At 37.5% G+C, this 24,979-nt stretch overlaps 1 protein-coding gene across 1 annotated transcript; it reads left to right on the top strand.

Moving 5' to 3' along the window:
• The first annotated feature begins 21,179 nt into the window (after positions 1–21,179).
• Positions 21,180–21,665, top strand: LOC107006628 (stress-associated endoplasmic reticulum protein 2-like). Its single transcript, XM_015205142.2, has one exon. The coding sequence runs from the start codon at positions 21,292–21,294 to the stop codon at positions 21,460–21,462; it is 171 nt and encodes a 56-aa protein (XP_015060628.1). The 5' UTR covers positions 21,180–21,291; the 3' UTR covers positions 21,463–21,665.
• Positions 21,666–24,979: the final 3,314 nt, after the last annotated feature.

The raw sequence follows: 24,979 nt of genomic DNA on the forward strand, positions 1-24,979 counted from the left end.
GGATAATGTTGACGAACCATTGGTAGGATGACGATGATGTCTCTCTGCTGATGCTTTTATCTCATTTTGATGATGCATTAGGAATGTCCATCCGGGTGGTAAAAATGATGTCCTTTTGCGTATTTCACATAATTGCGTATGATATCGACAAGATTTGTGAATATTCTTCAAACGTTCTTGATGCTAGAAATGTAATCTCGTGTCATCGAAGATGGTTGTATATGTTGAGGCTGATACTTTCACTTGTTCACATTTTGAACACTTTGTCTTTGTCACGACTCGTGTTTTGCTGGGAATTTAAACAAGGTGTTGTTGCTCGTATTCAAAACTCTTTCTTTTTCTTTTGAAAAAATTCAATTACTTTCCTGCATTCACAAAAAAGTTGTCAATTTTGGAGAGCTCCTTACTCCTTTTAACTTCGCTATACTCGTTGAATGGAGGAATTTGGTGAACTTGAGGCAATATCATAAACTTGCATCCATAGAAAAATTGTTAATTTATCATAAACAAAATGATCTGTGTTGACTTCTTCAAACGCTTGCTCCTTGTCTTAATATCTTCAATTTATCGCTCCGATCTCTTACTTCTCGATAAACAAGACAAAACATTTTATGAATAAATATTTGAAACATATAGAAAAATATTTAAGAATAAGGTTTTTAAAAAACTATAATTGAAAAAGGTCACTGCCGAGTATCATGTCATGTCAAGCCTGATGAACGCATTTGGCGTTGATGTTTTGAGATATATAAGACAACTTGTTGGAAAATTCTAAAGATTGTTGAAGTTTGGGCGATCTAACACTTGAAATGTCAAAGATTGTTGAAGTTGAATTCTAATCTTAACACAACGTTGAGGGATCACTTGAAATTACTTCTACCCCTGATCATGCGATAGTTATTCACAATTGTCTTAAATTTCTAATGAAGTCATGATTAATTTTTAAGGTCATCCTAAAAAATTTCTGTCCCAAATAAATATTTTAGAATATCTTGAATTGTCGATGAATGAATTGCGGAATTTTTGAGATCCTCTCGAAAATTTTGTCCGAATTACAATTATCAATGTGGCTTCAATCTTGACTTATTGGAGAGATTCTCTTCTTGCCCAGTTTTTATTATAAAGAAAATAGAAATCTTAGGTTGAGATGACCGAGCTGTTGTGGTGCCTACATATCTCATTGAAGTAGGAATTAGGTCAAACATAGTTCGACTATCGAGGATCTACAAAAACATAAAAATTTAACTAAGGAGCACTGTTGAGACCGACGTAGGCCGTCTACGTATCTCATTCTTGAGAATTCAGGTCGAATGTAATTTAGATAAAAAAGGAAAACACATTAAAAGGGAGAAAGGGGTGACCGAGTGTCACGACCGAAATCTAGACCCCTGACGAGAGCGGCGTCGTTGACCTCTCAGTGGTCACAGACAAGCCTACATACGTTTTCGTTACTTCATCTAGGTTAATTTTAGCGAAAAATTTGAACTTTTTTTTTCTTATTTCATGTGAAACACATTATACTTAACATCATAGGCATTCACAAGTCAAGCATCTAAAATAGAAATAATCAAATGAAAGAAGCATTTCATAATTACATTAAACGTATCCTTGCCAAACAACACCAACACAAATGAAATGAAACGGGAAATGATACATTAGTGGAACATACTCCACTAACTCAAACCTATATCTAAGCTAGAATATATTGGGCAAGCGTCCTCGAAAGCATGAGGGCCTACCAAGTCCGGATGAATGCTCCACGTCCGAATAGTTGCAGCGTCGTATGGTAAGCTCTAACGTCCGCCTGCACCTGCACCTAAAAGTATAGAGTTGTATGGGATTAGTACACACTTGTACTAAGTATGGGTATATGCAAGCACACACCAAGGACATGAATGATTAAGAAAAGATCTCTTCTAATTATATGAATTATGGAAAGTCAAGTCAGTGGACTTGCCAAATTAGGATTAGGAAAGTCAGTGGACTTGCCAAATTTGGATTAGGAAAGTCAGTGGACTTGCCAGATTTGTATTAGGAAAGTCATGCCATGAGAGTAACATGCATCATACTTATCATTTTACAAGCAACACATAACATATTGCACATATTATATCACGTAGTTCATTTCATTCTTTCATATGCCATGAGACCTTGGAATCATGGACTAGACATTAGGACTTCCCAAAATGAGGGCTCAACATATGGGACCTCAACTAGGGAGCCTTTTTTAACAAACACATAGTCTGCTTTATTCATTCATGTGTACTTCATTTTCATTCTTTCAAATACTAGTGCAGCCACCAGTCATACATAGAATGTAGTTTAAGACTCTCATCGGGTTTGCTGTGCAACGACCAAGAATAACCTGGTGCTATTACTTAAGTCTAGATCACCTCTTGATTATCCTATCCTAACAAATTTGATATCGTTCATTTCATTATGTGTATTCGTTGAGGCTGGCCTCATTATTTCTTTGGGAACTTTAACCTTAACCGACATAGATCATGTGAGCATCATGAAATCCAGTGTGTAATCCCCACACCAAAAAGAGGTGGATTCACCGGCCAAAGTGAACCAAAACATGCTAGCGTATATAAGGAATTGAACCCAGCTAGATCCCTATATTGGCTGTATAGGTTCAAAGACTAGGAGATATAAGGAGACCCATTTTCGGTATGCCGGACAGTGTCATGTCATGAGAGTTACGTGAACCTCCGCCCTTCTGGAAAGAAGGCATCACCACTCATAGCTAGCCTATCGGTGCTTAGTATAAAGTTCATTACATTCAACTCATACATCATGGAAGCTGACTTCTAGCATAAGGACATAATATCTCATTAAGATGATTTCTCATCTCATCATTAGTATTAAGTATGCATTAACTTAAATATTTCATTAAAGTGTTCATAGAGACTGGTCTCTTCATTAGCTTTACACTCTCATAGGTGATTACGTTTCGGGAACACTTACTTAGGCTCATTTGAGATTGCTCTCATATTTCACATTAGCCTCTTATCATATTGTCACCTCATTCATTAACTTTAACACATCTGATTTTCATAATTACTCACCCCTTCACGTGAATGTTCATTTTAATGATATGCCAATGCACTTGGCCATTTAGTGTGTTTCACACTCTTACTTGACCCTTCTAGGGTTACATCATTTTATCACATACATCTTAGGGTCATTTAGTTTTAAACGTATGCTAGACTTATGAGTCCACACATACAAGCCATGAGGCTTCATTCATAGTTTGTCTAAGTGATTCATGTTTACCCAAGATTATGTGTACAAGACTTATGCATCTTGTAGATATGCCAAGATATTGATTTCGATATTTAGAGGCAGTATTCATTAAATATTTACTTATGTATGACCTATGTGTCAATACGGAATTGGTCAAAGGAACCCGATTTCGAATCCCTTGGACAACTCTTAATCTTATTTTAAACTTGATAATTGAATTTTTCAGATTTGGGGGACCCTAGTTCGATCCTATCAACCCCATAATATTTCCTTTCTTTTTATCCTCTCCTTTTTCGTTTAAGTCAAGGAGGTTGTGGGTTCAATCCTCCACAAGCTCATTATTTTTCTTTTAATTTATCTCTTAACTTTCTCACATATCCAAGAGGTTGTGGGTTCAATCCCCACTCTCCACATTTATTTTCTCCTTTAACTTTCTCTTAACCCTCTCATCCATTCAAGAGGTTGGGGGTTCAATCCCCACTCTCCACATTTATTTTCTCCATTATTTTTCTCTTTACTCTCTTGTTTAACCGAGAGGTTGTGGGTTCGAATCCCACCCCTCTCATTTCTTTATTTCCGTTTTAGGCTTAGGAGAGTCGACTAAGGGCACTCGGGTTCGAATCCCGTGTGCCTTACTCCTTTTTAAGTTAATTAATTAAAATATGCCTTAGTGAAATATTATCATTTTCAGTCAAGGTCACCCTTGTTCGATTCCCCTTAACCCCATTAACTCATTTATTTGTTTAATGATTTTTTTGTGAGGTCTCGGGTTCAATCCCTAGCAACCTCACTTATTTCATACTCATTTAAGATTTCAGATTTGTTCATTCTTGTTCGGCCGAAATCAAGCTTATAAAATGCTGGAAATTTTGTCATGTCTTTTTACTCCTTTTTATTAACATTTATACATTAGTTCTTAGGGTAATTCATGGATCATTTAGTATGTTTTTAGGTGTAGTTTCGTAGTTATATTTAGCTAAAAGTTTTTCCACTCCAATCAGCCATATTAAACCTCATATGAACATGATTTATGCAAGTTTGTGCACGTCAAATACAACCATAAAACATGTCATTTTCGAACTTCAAACCAACAGTATATGTCAAAGCTTACATATTGCAGACACATAATTTTTCACATAATTTCGGAAGACATAAATTATCGATCATACAATTCCGATCACAGTTTCATGAACATGTTCATCACAAACATCACATTACACGCCTAATCTACCAGCAGACATACCAACCTAAGATCATTGGGAGCTAGTAACAGGAAACATGTAATGGGGAAAAATCCTAGTTTTCGGAGTAGATTCATCTGAGAGTTAAGGGTCTCTTGGGAAAGGGACCAAGAGAAAGAAAACCCATACCCTATTTCACGTCATTCAACCCTTGAACCTGCTGCCCAAAGACTTTATACAAACTCACGTCCAAGTCTCAAAACCTCAACACAAAACTCAACGCAAAACCCTTCCTTTTGCCTTACGTTTTTTGTTAACGTTTTGTATATGTTTTTAACGTGAAAGTTCTTCAAGTGTGAAGAACTTTTGGCTGCTTTTCAGTTCTTGTGTTTTGGTTAGTTAGAGAGAAAGTGAAAAGCAAGAGAGAGATATTGACGTGAGAGAGATTTAAATGTGAAAGAGATTTGAAAGAGGTGAAGTAGTTTAGACTTACTCAACTAGGACTCTTAGGCAAGACTTAGTCAAATAAAATATCTTAATTAGTAAATAATAATTAATAGTTAAAACCTGATTTTCCTTTTTCTTAAATCAGCTATTAAATATTAATTAATTAAATTAATTTACCAATTTAAATAAAACAAATTAAATCATTGCTCCCACCTAGGTTCGAACCCGGGTGGAGCAAGATTTTGCTAAAAGGATAATTTCGGCCCTCTCTACTGAAAATACCCCTCCACCTTATTAATTTAATAATTAATTACTTATTTAGGATAATTACGATACTACCCTTAGCCTGGAAAAAGACCATTTTACTCCTAGACCCTCCAAACTTAAGATTTCCCCTTTTTAAGTCAAGTAAAGACTCATCCGAGTAAACCTTCATATTTGGGAGACCTATATGGCTGGACCCAACCTTTCATATCTCAACTAACTCCCCAAGTTAGTTGGCTTGGAGGTCGCAAGGGTTCATAGGTCTGTTTCTATGCGCATCAATCCGTGTAAACCCGGTCTAATCGTAGGCATTTTAGACACTTTAAGCATTACTTAGCATATCCATTTTTAGGAATGTTACATTATCCCCCCATAGAAACATTCATCCCTGAATTAAACTACTAACTATATAGCATAATTCCAGTCAGATCATAACATAGTTACTATACACAATCAAACAATTGCGACAAAGAATGGAGAGATAAGGAAACTTAGACTTAAGAGTAGGAAGTCTAACCTCAAGAGCTGAAAAGATGAGGGTAGCGGGATCTCAGATCGTCCTCGGCCTTCTATGTAGGACCCTCAACAAGATGATTCCTCCACAACACCTTCACTGTGGTTATATCCTTGTTCCGCTTGATCTGTCCGTCTAAAATCTCAACAGGTACCTCCTCATAGAACAAGTCTTCATCGACCCCCAAACCTTCAACAGGTAAAATCGATGCTGGATCACCTAGGCACTTCTTTAACATAGAAACGTGAAAGACAGGATGAACAGAAGCTAGCTCCGCAGGCCAACTCATAGGCCATCTCACCAACACGCTGTAGGATAGTATATGGCCCAACATACCTCGGACTCAACTTCCCTTTCCTGCCAAACATCATCACCCCCTTCATAGGTGATTTCTTCAAATAGACCTGGTCATCAACATCAAACTCTAATGGCCATTTTCTATTGTCTGCATAAGACTTCTGCCGACTGTAAGCAGTAGTCAACCTGTCCCTAATCACTCTGACCTTCTCTAAGGACTCATGAATGATATCTGGACCCAAAATGGATGACTCTCCAACCTCAAACCACCCAACTGGAGACCTACACCTTCTACCATACAGCGCCTCAAATGGTGCCATCCCAATGCTGGAGTAATAGCTATTATTATACGAGAACTCTATCAAAGGAAGATGGTCGTCCCAGCTACCCCTGAAGTAAATCACACACTCCCTCAACATATCCTCCAATGTCTGAATGGTGCGCTCTGCCTGCCCATCAGTCTGAGGATGAAAGGCAGTACTAAGCTTCACTTGTGTGCCTAAGCTCTTCTGGAAGGATCTCCAGAAATGTGAAGTGAACTGAGCTCCTCTATCTGAAATGATAGACAAAGTAATCCCATACCATCTCAAAATCTCATCAATGTAGAGTCTCGCATAATCCTCGGCTCTATAAGTAGACTTTACAGGGATAAAGTGGGCAGACTTAGTCATCCTGTCCATAATAACCCATATGGAGTCATGCTGTGTCCTAGTCTTTGGAAGACCAACCACGAAGTCCATATTAATGGCCTCTCACTTCCAAGTCGGAACCTCGATCATCTGAGTAAGATCGCCAGGCTTAAGATGTTCTGCCTTAACATATTTTCAATTAGGACACTTGACCATATATTCAGTAATGTCCTTCTTCATGCCATCCCACCCATAGATCTGCTTAAGGTCATGATATATCTTTGTGGAACCTGGATGTATCAAATATTTGGAACCACGGGCCTCTGAAACAATTTTGGTCCGCAAATCATCCACATCTGGTACACACAGCCTGTCCTAGTACCTAAATATGCTGTCACCTCCCAAAACAAAAGACCAATTCATCTTTACCAACATTGAGTCCTTCAACTCCATCAACACCGGATTAAGATGTTGACCCTTCTTGACTTCAACTACCAAGGATGATTCAGAACTAGGATGAACTGAAACACCCCTACTAGTAGAGTCAACCAACCGCACACCCATTCTGGCCAGTCTGTGTACATCTTTCACCAACTCCTTTTTCTCATCCTCAACGTGGGCTGTACGTCCCATGCTCATACTGCTTAAAGCATCAGCTACAACATTAGCCTTACTCGGATGGTAGTGGAAATTTATGTCATAGTCCTTCAACAGCTCCAACCACCTACACTGACGTAGATTCAACTCCTTCTGTGTGAACACGTACTGGAGACCTTTGTGGTCTGTGAACACATCCACATGCACTCTATACAAGTAGTGCCTCCACAGTTTCAGTGCAAACATCACAACTGTCAATTGCATGTCATGAGTGGGATAATTCTTTTCATGAACCTTGAGCTGTCTGGATGCATAAGCTATCATCTTACCACCCTGCATAAGAACACAACCCAAACCAATCCTAGATGCATCACAATAAACAGTGTAATTCTCTCCACACTTAGGTAAAGTAAGCACCGGGGCTGAAGTGAGTCTACCCTTGAGCTCCTGGAAACTCTTCTCACAAGTATGCGCCCATTCGAACTTGACTTTCTTATTTATCGAAGCTGTGAGTGGGGCCACAATGGAGGAAAAACCCTCCACAAACCGACGATAATAACCATCCAATCCAAAGAAGCTACGGATGTCTGTAGGAGTAAGAGATTTCGGCCAGTTCTTAACAGCCTCAGTCTTCCTAAGGTCTACCTCCACACCTTTGTCGCACACAACATGACCCAAGAAGGTCACTGATTTAAGCCAGAATTCACACTTGCTGAATTTGGCATAGAGCCGATGTTGTCTAAGTACCTACAAGGTTCGTCTGAAATGTTGTTCATGCTCTTCCTTGGTCTTAGAGTAGATGAGAATATCATCAATAAATACTATGATGAAAGAGTCAACGTATTCACGGAAGAATCTGTTCATGAGATCCATAAATACAGCAGGTTCATTAGTGAGACCAAATGACACAACTAGAAACTCGTAATGACCGTAACAGGTATGAAAGGTCGTATTTGGAATATCTTCATCCCTAACCCTAAGCTGATGGTACCCTGAACGATAATCAATCTTTGAAAAGAAACTAGACCCTTGGAGTTGGTCGAACAAGTCATCTATTCTGGGAAGTGGATACTTATTCTTGATAGTGACTTTGTTGAGCTGCTAATAATCGATACACATTCTAAGGGTTCCATCTTTCTTTTTCACAAACAAAACTGGAGCTCCCCAAGGGGATATGCTCGGCTGAATGAAATCCTTATTAGTGAGATCTTTTAATTGCAGCTTCAACTCTTTAAGTTCAGTTGGAGCTATTCTGTAAAGATTAATCGAAATTGGTTTAGTATCGGGTTCTAAGTCGATATCAAAGTCAATCTCTCGAGGGGGAGAAACTCCAGGCAAATCATCAGAAAACACAAATGGGAACTCATTCACTACATGGACTGATTATATGAAAGGAATGTCATGATCTAAATCATTAACACTCACAAGATGACACAATAATCCTTTGGATATCATTTCATTGAACTTAAGGTTCGAAATCAAGGGATTATGACGACTCGAATTGTACCCCTCCCAGACCAGCTCTATTTCATCTGGGAAATGAAATCTCACAACCCTACTATGGCAATCCATACAAGCATAACAACTATGAAGCCAGTCCATGCCAAGAATAACATCAAAATCTTTCATTGGTAACTCAACCAAGTCTACATACATAGTCTTACCACATACAACTATTTGGGGAATCCTTGTATACTCTATCAGTTCTTATATTGTCTCCTAAAGGTGTACTAACCACTATAGGATCACGCAAAACTTCAGGCAATATCTCAAAAATGAGAACAAGCAAAGGAGTTACAAAGGAACGCGTAGACCCTGGATGAAGTAAGGCATAAATAGAAGTTGAGAATACTTGCAGCATACCTATGACCACATCAGCGGACTTCTCCTACTCCTCCCTACCCTTCAAGGCGTAGAACCTGTTCCTCTTAGGAGGCTCAAATGCTGCTACACCCTGTGGATTAGGCCTAGGCTGAGCATTACCTCCATCCTGACCCTTGTCATGTGGGCAGTCCTTGACCATGTTCCTGTTCTTTCCTCAACCAAAACAGGCATTAGTGCCCTGTCTTCATTCTCCACTGTGAGCACGACCACACTTGGCACAGTCATTTCCAGGACACTGCACATCACCTCCATTGCCCTTCTTGGGATCGGGTCTGCCTCCTCTAGGTGTTGCACTCCTCTGAAAGTTAGAGTTTCTCAAACTCTAATGCCCCTTTCTGAATTTGGGCTGCTCACGAACGCTGAAGTTTTTCCTGTTGCCAGCATTACTAGGACCTACCTGATCAGAAGGTTTAGGCCTCCTAACATCACGGACGCCCCTCTTCTTCCGGCTGTCCTCTACTTGCTGGACATGCACCATCAACCTGGAGAGGTCCATGTTATCGTGGAGCATCGCAGCCCTACACTCCTCTTCCAGATCTACGGTGATTACTGTGAGGAACCTGCTCATCTCATCCCTGCTGTTAGACACAAAGGAAGTGGCATACCTTGATAGTTTAACAAACTTCAGGGAATACTCCCTGACTGTCATAGATCCCTGCTTAAGGTTGATAATTTCCTCAACCTTGGCCTCCCTCATCTCCTGGGAAAGAATCTCGCCATGAAGGCTGGCTTAAACAGCTCCCAAGTGACCAGAACTCCGCCCAAAGCTCGGCTATCCTGCCACATCTTGCACCAAGACTGCGCAACATCCTTGAGCTGATAGGAAGCCTGCTCAGCCTTCTCAGTATATGTGGCCCCCATGGCCACCAAGATCTTATGTACCTCATCCATGAACTCCTGGGGATCCTCTGAAGTTTTGGACCTTGTGAAAATCGGATGATTCATCCTTGTAAAATCTCGTAGTCTGTCTACCATGCTACGTATGGGTGGGTTCTCCTGTTGAACATCCTGTCTGTTGGTCTGATCCGTCATAGCCTGGTCCTGCATAGTGATAGCTTGAGCCATCTAAGCCAGAGCAGTCCGCACCTCCGCATCAGTCAACCCAGCTTGGTTAACTGGCATGGCCACTCCTTCAGCTAGAGCTTGGGGTAGAACTTGGTTACCCCTAGCAGCTGCTCCTCCTCTCCTCTAACCAACGTTCCTTCTAGTGTTCATTTTCTGTAAATAATACGAATTGATGTTAGACAGGCTCATAACACTAAGAAATCAGACATTTGAAAAGGCCTGATAAGATCAGAAGAAGGGAATTTTTCCTACGCATCATGCACTCTCTGATTTAAGATAGTGGTGCACTTCACTACCATGACTTAGAAACTACTCCATGTGGTTGATGTGAACTTACTATCCTCGGAATTCAACCTAGGACTCTGATACCAACTTTGTCACGACCAGTATCTAGACCCAGATGAGATCGGCGTCGTTGGCCTCTTAGAGGTCGAAGACAAGCATACATACGTCATTGTTACTTTATCTAGGTTAATTTTAGAAGAAAATTTGAATTTTTTGTTTTCTTATTTCATGTGAAACACATAATACTTAACATCGTAGGCGTTCACAAGTCAACCATCTAATATAGAAATAATCAAATGAAAGAAGAAGTTCATAATTGCATACGTATCATTGCCAAAACAACACCAAAACAAAGTTTGAAATGAAACAGGAAATGAAACATTAGTGGAACATACTCCACTAACTCAAACCTATATCTGATCTAGAATATAATGGGCAAGCATCCTCGAAAGCATGAAGGCCTACCAAGTCCGGATGAATGCTCCACGTCCGAATAGCTGCAACGTCGTATTGTAAGCTCTAGCGTCCGCCTGTACCTGCACCTAAAAGTATAGAGTTGTATGGGATTAGTACACACTTGTACTAATTATGGGTATATGAAAGCACACACCAAGGACATGCATGATTAATAAGATCTCTCTCCTAATAATATGAATTATGGAAAGTCAAGTCAGTGGACTTGTAAAATTTTGATTAGGAAAGTCAGTGGACTTGCAAAATTTTGATTAGGAAAGTCAGTGGAACTTGAAAAATTTGGATTAGGAAAGTCAATGGACTTGCCAGATTTGGATTAGAAAAGTCATGCCATGAGAGTAACATGCATCATCATACTTATCATTTTACAAGCAACACATAACATATTGCACATATTATATCACGTAGTTCATATCATTCTTTCATATGCCATGAGACCTTGGAATCATGGACTAGACATTAAAACTTCCCAAAATGAGGGCTCAACATATGAGACCTCAACTAGGGAGACTTCTTTAACAAACACAGAGTCTGCTTCATTCATTCATGCGTACTTCATTTTCATTCTTTCATATACTAGTGCATCCACCAGTCATACCTAGGATGTAGTTTAAGACTCTCATCGGGTTTGCTGTGCAACGACCAAGAATAACCTGGTGCTATTACTTAAGTCTAGATCACCTCTTGATTATCCTATCCTAACACATTTGATATCGTTCATTTCATTATGTGTATTCGTTGAGGCTGGCCTCATTCTTTCTTTGGGAACTTTAACCTTAACCGACATAGATCATGTGAGCATCATGAAATCCAGTGTGTAATCCCCACACCAAAAAGAGGTGGATTCACCGGCCAAAGTGAACCAAAACATGCTAGCGCATATAAGGAATTGAACCCAGCTAGATTCCTATATTGGCAGTATAGGTTCAAAGACTAGGAGATATAAGGAGACCCATTTCCGGTATGCCGGACAATTTCATCTCATGAGAGTTATGTGAACCTCCACCCTTCTTGAAAGAAGGCATCACCGCTCATAGCTAGCCTATCGATGCTCAGTATAAAGTTCATTACATTCAACTCATACATCATGGAAGCTGGCTTCTAGCATAAGGACATAATATCTCAATTAAGATGATTTCTCATCTCATCATTAGTATTAAGTATGCATTAACTTAAATATTTCATTAGAGTGTTCATAGAGACTGGTCTCTTCATTACCTTTACACTCTCATAGGTGGTTACGTTTTGGTAACTCTTACTTAGGCTCATTTGAGATTGCTCTCATATTTCACTTTAGCCTCTTATCATATTGTCACCTCATTCATTAACTTTAACACATTGGCTTTTCATAATTACTCACCCCTTCACGTGAATGTTCATTTCATCATATGCCAATGCACTTGACCATTTAGTGTGTTTCACACTCTTACTTGACCCTTCTAGGGTTACATCATTTTATCACATACATCTTAGGCTCACTTACTTTGAAATGTATGCTAGACTTATGAGTCCACAAATACAAGCATGAGGCTTCATTCATAGTTTCTCTAAGTGATTCATGTTTACCCAAGATTATGTGGTTGAAAACTTATGCATCTTGTAGATATGCCAAGATATTGATTTTGATCTTTAGAGGCAACATTCATTAAATATTTACTTACATATGACTTATGTGTCAATACGGAATTGGGCAAGGAAACCCGATTTCGAATCCCTTGGACAACACTTAATCTTATTTTAAACTTGATAATTCCTTTTTAAGATTTGGGGACTCTAGTTTGATCCCCATCAACCCCATAATATTTCCTTTCTTTTTCTCCTCTCCTTTTTCATTTAAGTCAAGGAGGTTGTGGGTTTAGTCCTCCACAAGCTCATTATTTTTCTTATAAGTTATCTCTTAACTTTCTCATCTGTCCAAGAGGTTGTGTGTTCAATCCCCGGTCTCCACGTTTATTTTCTCCTTTATTTTTCTAGTAACTTACTCATCCATTCAAGAGGTTGGGGGTTCAATCCCCACTCTCTACATTTATTTTCTCCATTATTTTTCTCTTTACTCTCTTGTTTAACCGAGAGGTTGTGGGTTCGAATCCCACCCCTCTCATTTCTTTATTTCCATTTTAGGCTTAGGAGAGTCGACTAAGAGCATTCGGGTTCGAATCCCGTGTGCCTCACTCCTTTTTAAGTTAATTAATTTAACTTAGTGAAATATTATCATTTTCAGTCAATGTCACCCAAGTTCGATTCCCCTTAACCCCATTTCCTCAATTATTTGTTTAATGTTTTTTTTTGTGTGAGGTCTCGACTTCATTCCCTAGCGACCTCACCTATTTCATACTCATTTAAAATTTCAGATTTGTTTATCCTTGGTTGGCTGAAACCAAGCTTATAAAATGCTGGAAACTTGCTCATATTTTTCAACTCCTTTTTATCAACAATTATACATTAGTTCTTAGGGTAATTCATGGATCATTTAGTATGTTTTTAGGTGTAGTTTCATAGGTGCATTTAGCTAAGAGTTTTTCCACTCCAATCAGCCATATTACACCTCATATGAACATGATTTATACAAGTTTGTGCACGACAAATACAACAATAAAACATGTCATTTTTGAACTTCAAACCAACAGTATATGTCACGGCTTACATATTGCACACACATAATTTCAGAAGACAAAAATTATCAATCATACAATTTCGAGCATAGTTTCATGAACATATTCATCACAAATATCACATTACACGCCTAATCTACCAGCAGACATACCAACCTAAGATCATTGGGAGTTAGTGACAGGGAACATGTAATGGGGAAAAATCCTAGTTTTCGGAGTAGATTCATCTGAGACTTAAGGGTCTCTTGGGAAAGGGACCAAGAGTAAGAAAACCCATACTCTATTTCACGTCATTCAACCCTTGAACCTACTGCCCAAAGACTTTCTCCAAACTCACGTCCAAGTCTTGAAACCTCAACACAAACCTCAACGGAAAACCCTTCCTTTTGCTTTACGTGTTTGGCTAACATTTTGTATAAGTTATTAACGTGAAAGTTCTTCAAGTATAAGAAGTTTTTGCTGCTTTTCAGTTCTTATGTTTTGGTTAGGAAGAGAGAAAGTGAAAATAAAGAGAGAGATATTGACGTGAGAGAGAGTTAAACTTGAAAGAGAGTTGAAAGAGGTTAAGTAGTTTAGACTTTAGTCAACTAGGATTCTTAGGCAAGACTTAGTCTAATAAAATATCTATATTAATAAATAATAATTAAAAGTTAAAATATGATTTTCCTTTTTCTTAAATCAGCTATTAAATATTAATTAATTAAATTAATTTATAAATTTAAATAAAACAAATTAAATCATTGCTCCCACCTAGGTTCGGACCGGGTGGAGCAAGATTTTGCTAAAAGGGAAATTTCGGCCCTCTCTACCCAAAATACCCCTCAACCTTATTAATTTAATAATTAATTACATATATAGGATAATTACGATACTACCCTTAGCCTATAAAAAGACCATCTTACCCATAAACCCTCTAAACTTAAGATTTCCCCTTTTTAAGTCCGGTAAAGACTCATCTAAGTAAACCTTCATATTCGGGAGACTTATATGGCTGGACCCAACCTTTCCTAGCTAAAATAACTCCCCAAGTTAGTTGGCTTGGATGTCGCAAGGGTTCATAGGTTTGGTTCTACGCGTATCAATCCGTGTGAACCCGGTCTAATAGTAGGCATTCTAGACACATTAAGCATTACTTAGCATATCCATTTTTAGGGTTGTTACACCGAGGCCTACATAGACCGCCTATGTATCTCATTCTTGAGAAATTGAGTCAGACGTAGTTCATTACAAAGGGATAAAAAATTCTTTTAAAAAATGATTACAAGCGAATAAAAGTGATTACAAGGAAAAGATAGAAATCGAGTCTTCAAACATATTATCTTTTGATGACTTGGTGAGATCCAGTGTTCATGATCAACCATCAATCTCTTCTGAATTTGCTCTTTGTGACTTTTGAACCGTCTGAATTCCTCAACCGTGATCTTCTCATTGTAGTCTTCAAATATATCCGCATCTACTCCATTTTGTTCATTCATCTTGTGACATGACATGATACTGACAAATTGAAAAATATTTTTACTGAAATCAATGAAAGATACCATTAGATAACAAATATAAAGAAAGTAAAACAAATTGTGCAATAAAGGAGGTTTTCATTTGGAATAAGATTATAAGAACGTTGGCCATTTTTGCTTCTTTTTTTTTTCAAAATATCAGGAGGGATATTAAAATATAGTGAGGCAAAAAATAAAGTAAAGGATGGGTCTCGAGCCTCATTCATTACACCACTAATTTTAAAAATAATATAGATTATTTTCTATGTCTACCAAGACGAGCGAGAAACCAAGAGTGAAGTGGACGCTAATTAGGCATTTGCTCCTTCGACTAGATGCCTAGTATGAGTTGTGTCTCGCTCATCTCTTTAAGCACAATTTCACCTTTTTGAACCAACTTTTGATTCCTTCCCCTATACCACTTTGCATTGGAAAAGACTTATATAAGTGAAACAGTGATTTTGGAAAAGCTTGATTGATCTTCTACTTGTTCTTACCCTTTTTCAGTACCAAAGCAAAAGCTTGTTGAGGTACCATGGTCACAAATTCAGATTTCTCTCTTTTGGTTGGAAAGGATACAACCTTCTTAAGCTTTTCAAGGTTGTCTAAGATTATAACTTTCTCCACATTCAAATCTTCTTCGACTTTTCAATCATATTAATAGTCACCCCTCCATAATTTGGCATGGTGTTGCAATTATCCTTAGGAGTGGAAGACTAAAGAGTGACGACCTTTAAATCTATCAAGTCTTGAATTTTATGCTTCAAGTTGATACAATCCTCAGTAATATGCCCAAGACCTCCTGAATTGTAAGCACAGTGAAGATTGAGTCTATAAGCTTGGAGTTGACATTAATATTTTTTGTATCAATTGTCTGTATCAGGCCAACTGAGTTCAATCTCTTAAAAAGTTGTGTTCAACTCTCAACCAAAGAAGTAAAACCTCTAGCAGGTTACTTCTCAAGATTTGGGAGGAGAATTGTACTTATTTCCTAGATGTGAAGGTATTTGACGGTAGTTAAGAGGATTTTTGTGAGTTGGTGCTAGCGTTTGGAAATTTTGGTATTGTGGATCTCGGTAGCTAGGAAAGGTACTTTGGTAGTATGGGGGTGGAGTTCGATAACTTAATTGGATATTTGAACAATTAATTGATGGAGTTTGATAATATGGATGGGTATTCTGATAATTTAGAGGTAGAGTTTTGAAAACGTGAGGTGAAATTTTGTAACTCGGTGGTGGGGTTAGGTATTTGGGAGGTGGAATTTGATAACCTGATTGGATATAGCAAGCTGGATAGGAATTTTGTGGAGCTCGAAAATAACCCTTGTAAGGTGAGGATTTTTTGAAGTGTCATTTTCGATCATATGCGCAGGAAATGAAAGACCCATCCTCTCTCATCTTTTCCAACAATCTTGAAGATTCAGTTGGAGCAGTAACACGAGAAATCTTTCCGATTTTGAGCCCATCTTAGATAGTCTCACCTACTTTGACTATCTCCACAAATTTTGCTCTAATGAGCAATATTATCCTGTCATAATACTCTGGCTGTTGAATGTGTATGAACACTTCGATGATCTCTTCTCAGACTTAGGAGGTCAAACCCGAGGATCCTCTTTCCTCCACCTATACGCATATTCACGATAATTTTTGGTTGATTTCTTCTTAATTGTCTCCAAATAATAGCGATCAGGAACGATCTTCACATTGTATGCAAACTGTTTGGCAAAATCCTTAGTTAGTGCATTCCAGCTAGACCACTACTTTATCTCATGGGAGATAAACCTTTCCAATGCTTCTCCATTCAAACTTTCTCTAAAAAGCTGCATTAATAAAGCCTCATTTCTTCCAACTATATTGAGATGGTCACAGTAGGCCCTTAGGTGACCCAAAGGATTCCATGTTCCTCCGAAAGTGTCAAACTTTGGCCCTTTAAACCCTTCGGGGAGGTACAAATTTGGATGGATGCACAAATCCTCAAAACACAACCCATTGACTTCAGGAATATAGTACAACTCCTTCATGGCTATCCTGATCTTTCTTTCATATTCAACTTGACTGCCTCTTCTTTTGACCTCCATTCTCTCTCATGTTTCTCATAATGATTAAGCTCGGAACAGTTGGCATATGGTTCATTTTGAATTAGAATTTGAAAAGTAGTATTTTAAAGCAATGGAGGGATTCTAGGTATTTTGAGTTGCTTGGTAATTTTGGGAAAGTCTCGAGGTTGGTATGTTGATTTTGGTGATGGAGGGATCTTTGGGATTTTGATTTTGAGGGGGAGGGCAAACTTGCGGGTTGTAATTATAATGGGGCGGGGGAAGGTTTGGGGTTGGTATCTTGAGGAGGAGTGGAAATTGGTAAGAGACGGAGGGATGAGGGGATTTGGGGCGGTTAGGTCGATGTTTGGAGGATTTTGAGTGGGGTTAGAGGGTAGTTTGTCACGACCTGAGCATACACCATGGATGTGGCCGGCACTCAAGAACCATTGCTGGTCCCCAAGCGAACCCTCATCCTGGTTGACTACAAGCAGAAGACTAACTTAAGCATACAAAGCTTAAAAGTGAAATGAACAACTTTGAATAAAAATATTATATTCAACTAGCCATAAAATAAGCAACTTTAGTCTTTAAAACATTTAATAAAATAAATGATTAATACAAATTCTTCAACTATACTTACTATTTATGAAGCCTCGAACTGATAAAGATAGGAGTGGGGACAAGACCCATGCATGACATTCTGACTAACTGAAAAGTAAATGAAGTCCTCCAGAAACAAGGAGGCTCACCATGGATAACTCGAACTCTGAGATGTATTAACGAAGTCTTATGGATGATCCTAAATACCTTTGCCTGCGTCATCAAAAGATGTAGGAAAATTGGCTCAGTACGTGGAATGTACGAGTACGTAAGGGGAATTCTAAAGTATAACATAAGTTTGATACTTTAATAAAAAGGAAACATACTTACCTCTTTGTTTACTCAACTCAAATCAATAATAACTCAAAGATTAGATATTCAACTCAAAGATATGGTACTCAACTCAAAGGTCTACAAATTAATTCAAGATACTCAACTCTGATACTCAACTGAACTCATTTCAATATAAACCAGTTTGAAACAAGTGCGATATAAAGAAAAGCTTATAACACTCTGAAAGTCCAAGATCTTAGATAGATCCTCACATGTTGATATAAGGTTAGTAACACTGTCATAAGGCCTAATTTTAATAAACCATTTAGGAAGTTTTGGAGTCAAGACATCAAGAAACGTCCATGACGTCCGAAAGCTAGTCAAATTTAACTACTAAAATGTCCTTAGGTTTTGGTAAGGTTTGGAGGTGTGTGTGAGGTTTAAAACTTTTAAAATGTCTTTGGATAGGTAAAACCATATATTTAGAGTAAAAATGTCCAAGTACGACCCCCAAAGGTCGCCCTAGGGGTCCACAAAGGGACCCCAACTTGGCTTGGCAAGCTTCCATAGCAGCGGCCAAGTTACACATGGCAGAAAGAAGAATGAGTCGCGGACTTGGGTGGTCTTTGGTTAAAACTCAATTTTGCGTCACAGGAAGGTCACAGAATCCACTGTCTCAAAAATAAATTATAAAATCTTGCGGGAGAAGCTCCGCGTCGCGGACTTGTTCCCCGATGAAAATCTGAAAATGGGAATTCAAGTTTGACTTCATTAAAGGGTCAACTTAAGTGAGGAGTCTTTTGGGTACTTCGTGGGAGGCCTATATATTGATTTAATATCAGTTTCCCACACATTTACCCACTTAAATCAAATCCCCAAATAAAAAAAAGCTCTCACCTCTCCACTTTCTCTCTCCATTCAACCTCCATTGAAAGAAGAATAAAGCTTGAAGATGAAGACCAATTTCTCTAGGATTTTTCACTTGAATTTAGTGGATTGATCTTCATAAAGGTATGGATTCTTCACTTTTGGGATGCACTATTCTTCTCTCAATCATTTCTCAGCAAAACCAATGAGTACACCTTATTAAAGGGAAACTACGAAAAACATCTTAGAGCTAGCTGTCTCAATCATCCACAGCTCCGGGATTAATGTGCTCTTTTTTATGCTGGAGTCATAGCTTATCTAAATTCTTATTTCCACCTCTACAAGGTCTTTAAATAAAATGTCCTTTCCCCAAGAGGTCCTTTCAAAGTTGATTTCTAAAACACCCAATTCCAAGGGTTTTTATATTCTAATGGGTTTTCTTTTATAAACTTCAAACTGATGGTTGATTATGATTAATTGTGATGACCTATGACTAATTAAGTGTATATTTTTGGTCAATTGATGTTAATTGATGGAATTTCATGTTGATCATGTCCTTTTCCCAAATTCCCCAAACCTTGGATCTTGCTTATGAATTGATGGGAATTGATGAATGTATTGATTGTTAGACTTATTTTATCTATTCTAATTCATTTGTGGACTGCCTAGGGTAATGTATTGTTGATATTGGATCTATTTCTTGAGAATTCATGATGAACATTATTCCCCTTAACCCTAGGTTATGAACTGGAGTTGATTGGGATAGTGATGATGAAATTGACTTCATTATTGTGTTATTTACTATTGAGTGTTGCTATTACACCTATTATTGGGTGGAATGGTTCGATTGATGGTAATAAAATGGACTATGACTTTAGAAGGAGATTTGGTAAGTCTTGTGATCTCAATCTTTTACTTCAATTATGATTACTTGTGTTTAGTGATGAAATTATACTAAAGTATACCTTATTATGAGATTAATTAGGCTTGGTATGATGTTAAATTAAAATTTCTTGATTTATGGCTTGTGAATTATTGGCTAAGATGTAATGATATACGGATGGTGATGACTAACCTATGTGCCTTATCACAATGTGATTATGTAAATTTGCTAACCTCACATGTGTGAATTGTAATGAAAGGACAATACTCATGCAATTCCTATAGAGCTATGATGATGAATATATAAGTGGTAAACCCTTTGACCTAAACTAAGATATGATGATTAATAAAGGCTTAAAGACTTTTCAAAAGAGACTCTAGCTTAGCATCGAGTGAACTTGAAAATAAGGGGTGGAGCCTTCCCAAGGAGGGAAGGTAGGGTTGACCATAGTCCTCATGGGTGGATAGCCTCATAGACCAAAAAGGGCATAGAGTGATATTTCAGTGACATTCCCCAAGCTCCATAAACTATGTTGCCACCATAGGAATACTAGCTAGTGGATCCACCTAGATGCGATGTTCATTTTTTGTACTACTTTGGCCGGTAGACCACCTTCCATCGGTGTAAGGTTTTACAACACTGGATTCCACACTTAGCTCTTGTGATCTATGTCGGTTAAGTCAAGTGTTCCCAAAAGTAAAATGAAGTAATGAAGTAAACACTAACTAGGGTGACTTAAGAGGTTTGACTTAGCCTAGGTAGGGGCATGGGACTCTACCTATTCCTTGCACTAGTTTGCTTTGAGGGAAGCCTTAGGAGGTTGTTCTTATGATCTTATAAAGTGACTATTATGTATATGTTGACTTTACATATTATTTATTCTATATGATGTTAGTTTCACTTATGAACATGTTGTTGCTCTACATTTTCTAAAGTATGAGGAGAATTACTCTTGATGCTATGTTATGTGAAGTTAGGCATTGTTTGTGGTCCTTTGTTTGGTTTACTTGATTGAGTAAGGTTATGGGGTTTTACTTGGTCATTTCACTTGTAGGCTAAATGATGGGTTATGGGGTAAGAATCTTAATTATATTATGATGTTGTAAACTTTTATATATGTTGATTTTACTATACTTGATGATGTTGGTCTTGTGTTGTATATGGACTTGATGTTAAGTTCATTGGTTTATATGGGTTCTTGGATGTGCATGAGGCTTTTCAAAGTAAATTAGCATGTTTTGAACAAATGTCCTCCTTAGCATGATTTCAATTGTTGTAGGTGCATATACTCATATTTAGTACAAGTGTATACTAACCCATGTTTTGTGTTTACTACAAAATGTAGGGTCCGGCCGTTGAGCTTATAGGAGGCCTTTGAATATCACTTGGATTATTATTCTCCAAGTTCGGTAGGTCCTCACCTTCCGAGGACGATGCCACTATCTACCTAATGGATGTTGTTTAGTCTTAAAGACAATTTAGTTCATTCTCTTTCTTTGATGACTTTGTATCTGTCTATATAATAAGAAAAAATAAAATTGGGTCAAAGAGAAGGAGGATCAACTTTTAGCTGAAATATAATTCTCTCTGCAATTTTTCTGTTCTCATATATCGGCGGCCACCACATTTTCCTTTAAAAATGACTACATCAAGGCGTCTTGCTGATAGGAAGGTGGAGAGGTTTGAGAAAAATATTACCAAGCGAGGAGTTGTTCCTGAAACTACTGCAAAGAAGGGAAGCCAGTATCCAGTTGGCCCTATCTTGCTTGGATTCTTCGTCTTTGTTGTCATTGGCTCATCTTTGTTCTAGATAATAAGGACAGCAACCAGCAGGGGTATGGCTTAATCTTGAAAAGTTATACAAGTAGTGGCGCCTGCGTTGTTGTAGTTTTGTTTTCCTCAAAGTTTAGCTCAATGTAGAAATAAAAAAAACTTTTGTAGGAATGTGTTTTTTAATTTGTGAGACTCAAAATATAAATTTTCTCGTCTCATCATGTGGTTATGTTTGTGTTCTCCATCATTGTTCCTACCCATTTTTGGAGTATCCTTTATAAAAAAATAAAAAATAAAAAATATGCCTATATGAGGCCTTTATTGTAATGAAGTATGGGCTACGCCCAATGTTGTACTCTTTTTAGATGGTTTAATATGAGACGAATCATAGACTTCTTATGAATCGATATTGCTATATTATGTATGTGAAATAAAAGTGGAAACCTATGTAGTGCTTCCTATGCGAGGAGTATATGTAAACTCCCTATGTATATATTGTGTGTATGCGATAGGTCTATGTAAACCTCAATGTAGGAGTAGTTAAAGAGTTTTAAATTTCTGCAACTTAACCGATGAAATGTAATGACGAATGCTAAGAGGTTAGTCTTATGCCTATTCGAGGACGACGACACCGGTTACTTCTAGGGAGTACTCCCGGGATGTGACAAAGTTGTTTAAAAAAAACATGATGTCAACTCAAGATAATAATATCATAAAAATATATCATATTCCATCTCAAAGTCTACTTGTGCAATGCATGAATGAAGTTCTATACCCCCATTCATACTAAGAAGAACCTCTTGAGGAACCATGTAATTAATACTATGGGAGTTTCTCTAACCGACAACCATCACTTTGAGCCTAAGTGATGATACAACGTTTTACCTCACGTTGCCCAAGGACCATCCTATACCTTGCCATCAGTATAGGACCTTACTTAGCTTAGTGGATCCACTAGATTAACTTATTTGATCATCTAAAAAGTATGGCCCGTCCTTCCCATGATGTCTTCATGGTTTAATGGAGACTTGAGTTAATATGAACTCTCGTCCCCACACAGGTGCTCAATACTACTCCCAAAACATACTTTATCTCATACTTTTAATAAAACTTCCTTCCTTTGGGTTGAGATAATTTGCTGAACCCTTAACTTTAAAAAGCTCCTTTTTGTAAATCAATGTTCCCTTTTTGTTCAAAACGATTTTGGAACTCTTATTTTCCTCTTAACTTAAATGTGAAAACATTTATAAACCTCTACTGAATACTTAGTTCCCTTATAGCTTTTGATAAATGAACTCAACTTTTACTCTTTGCTTAACTTGAAACTTAACTCTTAGAGAAGACTTAGTTTCCTTATAGCTTTTGAGAATTTAACTCAACTCTTTACTCTTTCTTGACTTGAACATTAATTCTTTAAAACAAAGTGAAAACGTTTGTGAAAGACTTTAGAAAACTTTATAAACTTTACTTTGACTTCCTTCTTAACTTCTAGACTTAACTCTTAACTTTCCTTAAATTAAAGTATGTACTCAAGGTTCATGATCTCATGTGGATGATTTCATGATTTTTAACTTGGAGGGTTCATGCGGAATTATGAGCATGAACTACTTAACTCGAGAACTCAAAGATACTCCTCAACTCAAGATTGTTTGACCTATGGGGTTCAAGTGGAACTATGGACATGAACAATCCAACTTAAGAACTTCATGGGTAACATGCAATAATCACATGATTAAGAATAAATTACAAAGATGGACTAGTCACTCAACACTTAAAGGCTTAGAACTTTAAGATACCACTACTCTGAAAGATGCTCAACTTACGAAGTTCATGCGGAATTATGGGCATGAAATAAGTCGACTTGAAGGTCTAAGTAACTAAAGACTTTCTTGAATCTCAAAGAATTCACAATTTGAACTTAAAGACTTTCTTGAATTCTACTCTTAACTCTCTCTTGAATGTGAATTATGAATTCAAGAGTTATGGTTCATGATATGAAGGACATAGGTGATACTTTAGACTTATGAATACATTCTCCTCACTCTTATACTCACTTGTTTGAGTCTTGAAACATATTATAGAAGTTGTAGAAGACTCCTCAAAAGAACTTACAAGGACTCTTTCAAAAGGTTCGGAAGAACTCTCAAAACTTAATCTTGACTTTACCTTGAATTTGAATTATTGTTCCAAGGTTATGATTCATGTTATGAATGATTACCAAGTGTATAGAAGTAGTTTAAAGTGTTTAGAATCAAAAGGAGTGAAGATACACTTTAAATGAGTTCAAACAGAGCGACCGGGGCAAACTGGAGGGGGCTGGTGACCTTGGGGCTATGGGTGGCGCGAGGAGACAACCCCTAATGGACAGATATGGGTTTAGGGCGCTCTGTCAGGCGCACCGTGCCAGGCCCCAACCCAAAAAATTCTACCGAGCACATTTGCTCGTTTTCTCATCCTAAATCACCTAAATTCGAATGGTTTCTTCCCCAATCACTTGGATTCAATTACTTAAATTAATTACACTCTAATATGATGTAAAACAACACTAAATTTACTCAATTTTATCTCAATAAGTCATCAAAACTCCAACTCAACAAGATTTAGAATGAACTTGAAGAACACCTTTGAAGAACTCATCAAGAACTCTAATCTTTAAACTTTAAGCATGAAATTTCGCTGAAAAAAATATATGATTGGCATGTGGGTGAAATAATACATCACTATGGAAGATTATATACCTCTTTGGGATTAAACCTATGGCAAAAATCCGCAACTAGACTCAAGAAAAACGACGAACGCCTTCATCCTTGCCTCTTTTCTCCTCTTTTCTTTTCTTGCCTCTTCTTGAACTCTCAACTAAAACCCTGGGTGTTTATTAGGATTACAAAATTTAACCTAAAAGGATTAGACCCCTTAAATATGACTAAAAACGAGTTAAATATGATTGGGTAAGGAAAGGACTAAAATACCCCTCACTATTTTTAGCTAAGTTTTCTTAACTAGACAACTTAACTTCAAAAGGTCATATCTCACTCATCCAAACTTGAAATTTAGCAAACTCAGCGGATTTGGAAAGATAATTCTAAGATCTTTCCAATGGTATCTTTTAGAACACCTAACTCATCATGTACTAGGAGTTATGATCGTTTGAATTTGACCCACAATCATACTTAGCTATATTCAGATTTTTGTTATTTCCAATTTCATTCTCTTTAGAAATCAAAGTGCTAAATCGAGTGAACTTACCTTAATACTTATGATATTTTTAATTCCTTGGTAAAATCATTCACTACGATTAACGACTGAAGTCTTAGTTAAAAATATTTTCAAGGGTGTAATTAGATTTCGAACCTGTTCCGCGCTTTGTCACATTCGGGTTTACCCCCTAGATGTAACCGGCGGCGTCGTTCTCTTTGAGGACTAAGACTAGCCTCTTAGCTTATATCATCACATTCATAAGTTGAATTTAGCATAAATTTTAAAACTTTTTATTTCTTCTACTTGGAGGTTTACATAAACCTCTACATATACATTATATATATATATATATATAT

The sequence above is a fragment of the Solanum pennellii genome, chromosome 12 (assembly GCF_001406875.1).
Source record: "Solanum pennellii chromosome 12, SPENNV200".
Taxonomy (NCBI): Eukaryota; Viridiplantae; Streptophyta; class Magnoliopsida; order Solanales; family Solanaceae; genus Solanum; species Solanum pennellii.

What these genes read in the sequence shown, in the direction of transcription:
- LOC107006628 (XM_015205142.2), top strand. Translation starts at nt 21,292, where the DNA reads ATGACTACATCAAGGCGTCTTGCTGATAGGAAGGTGGAGAGGTTTGAG.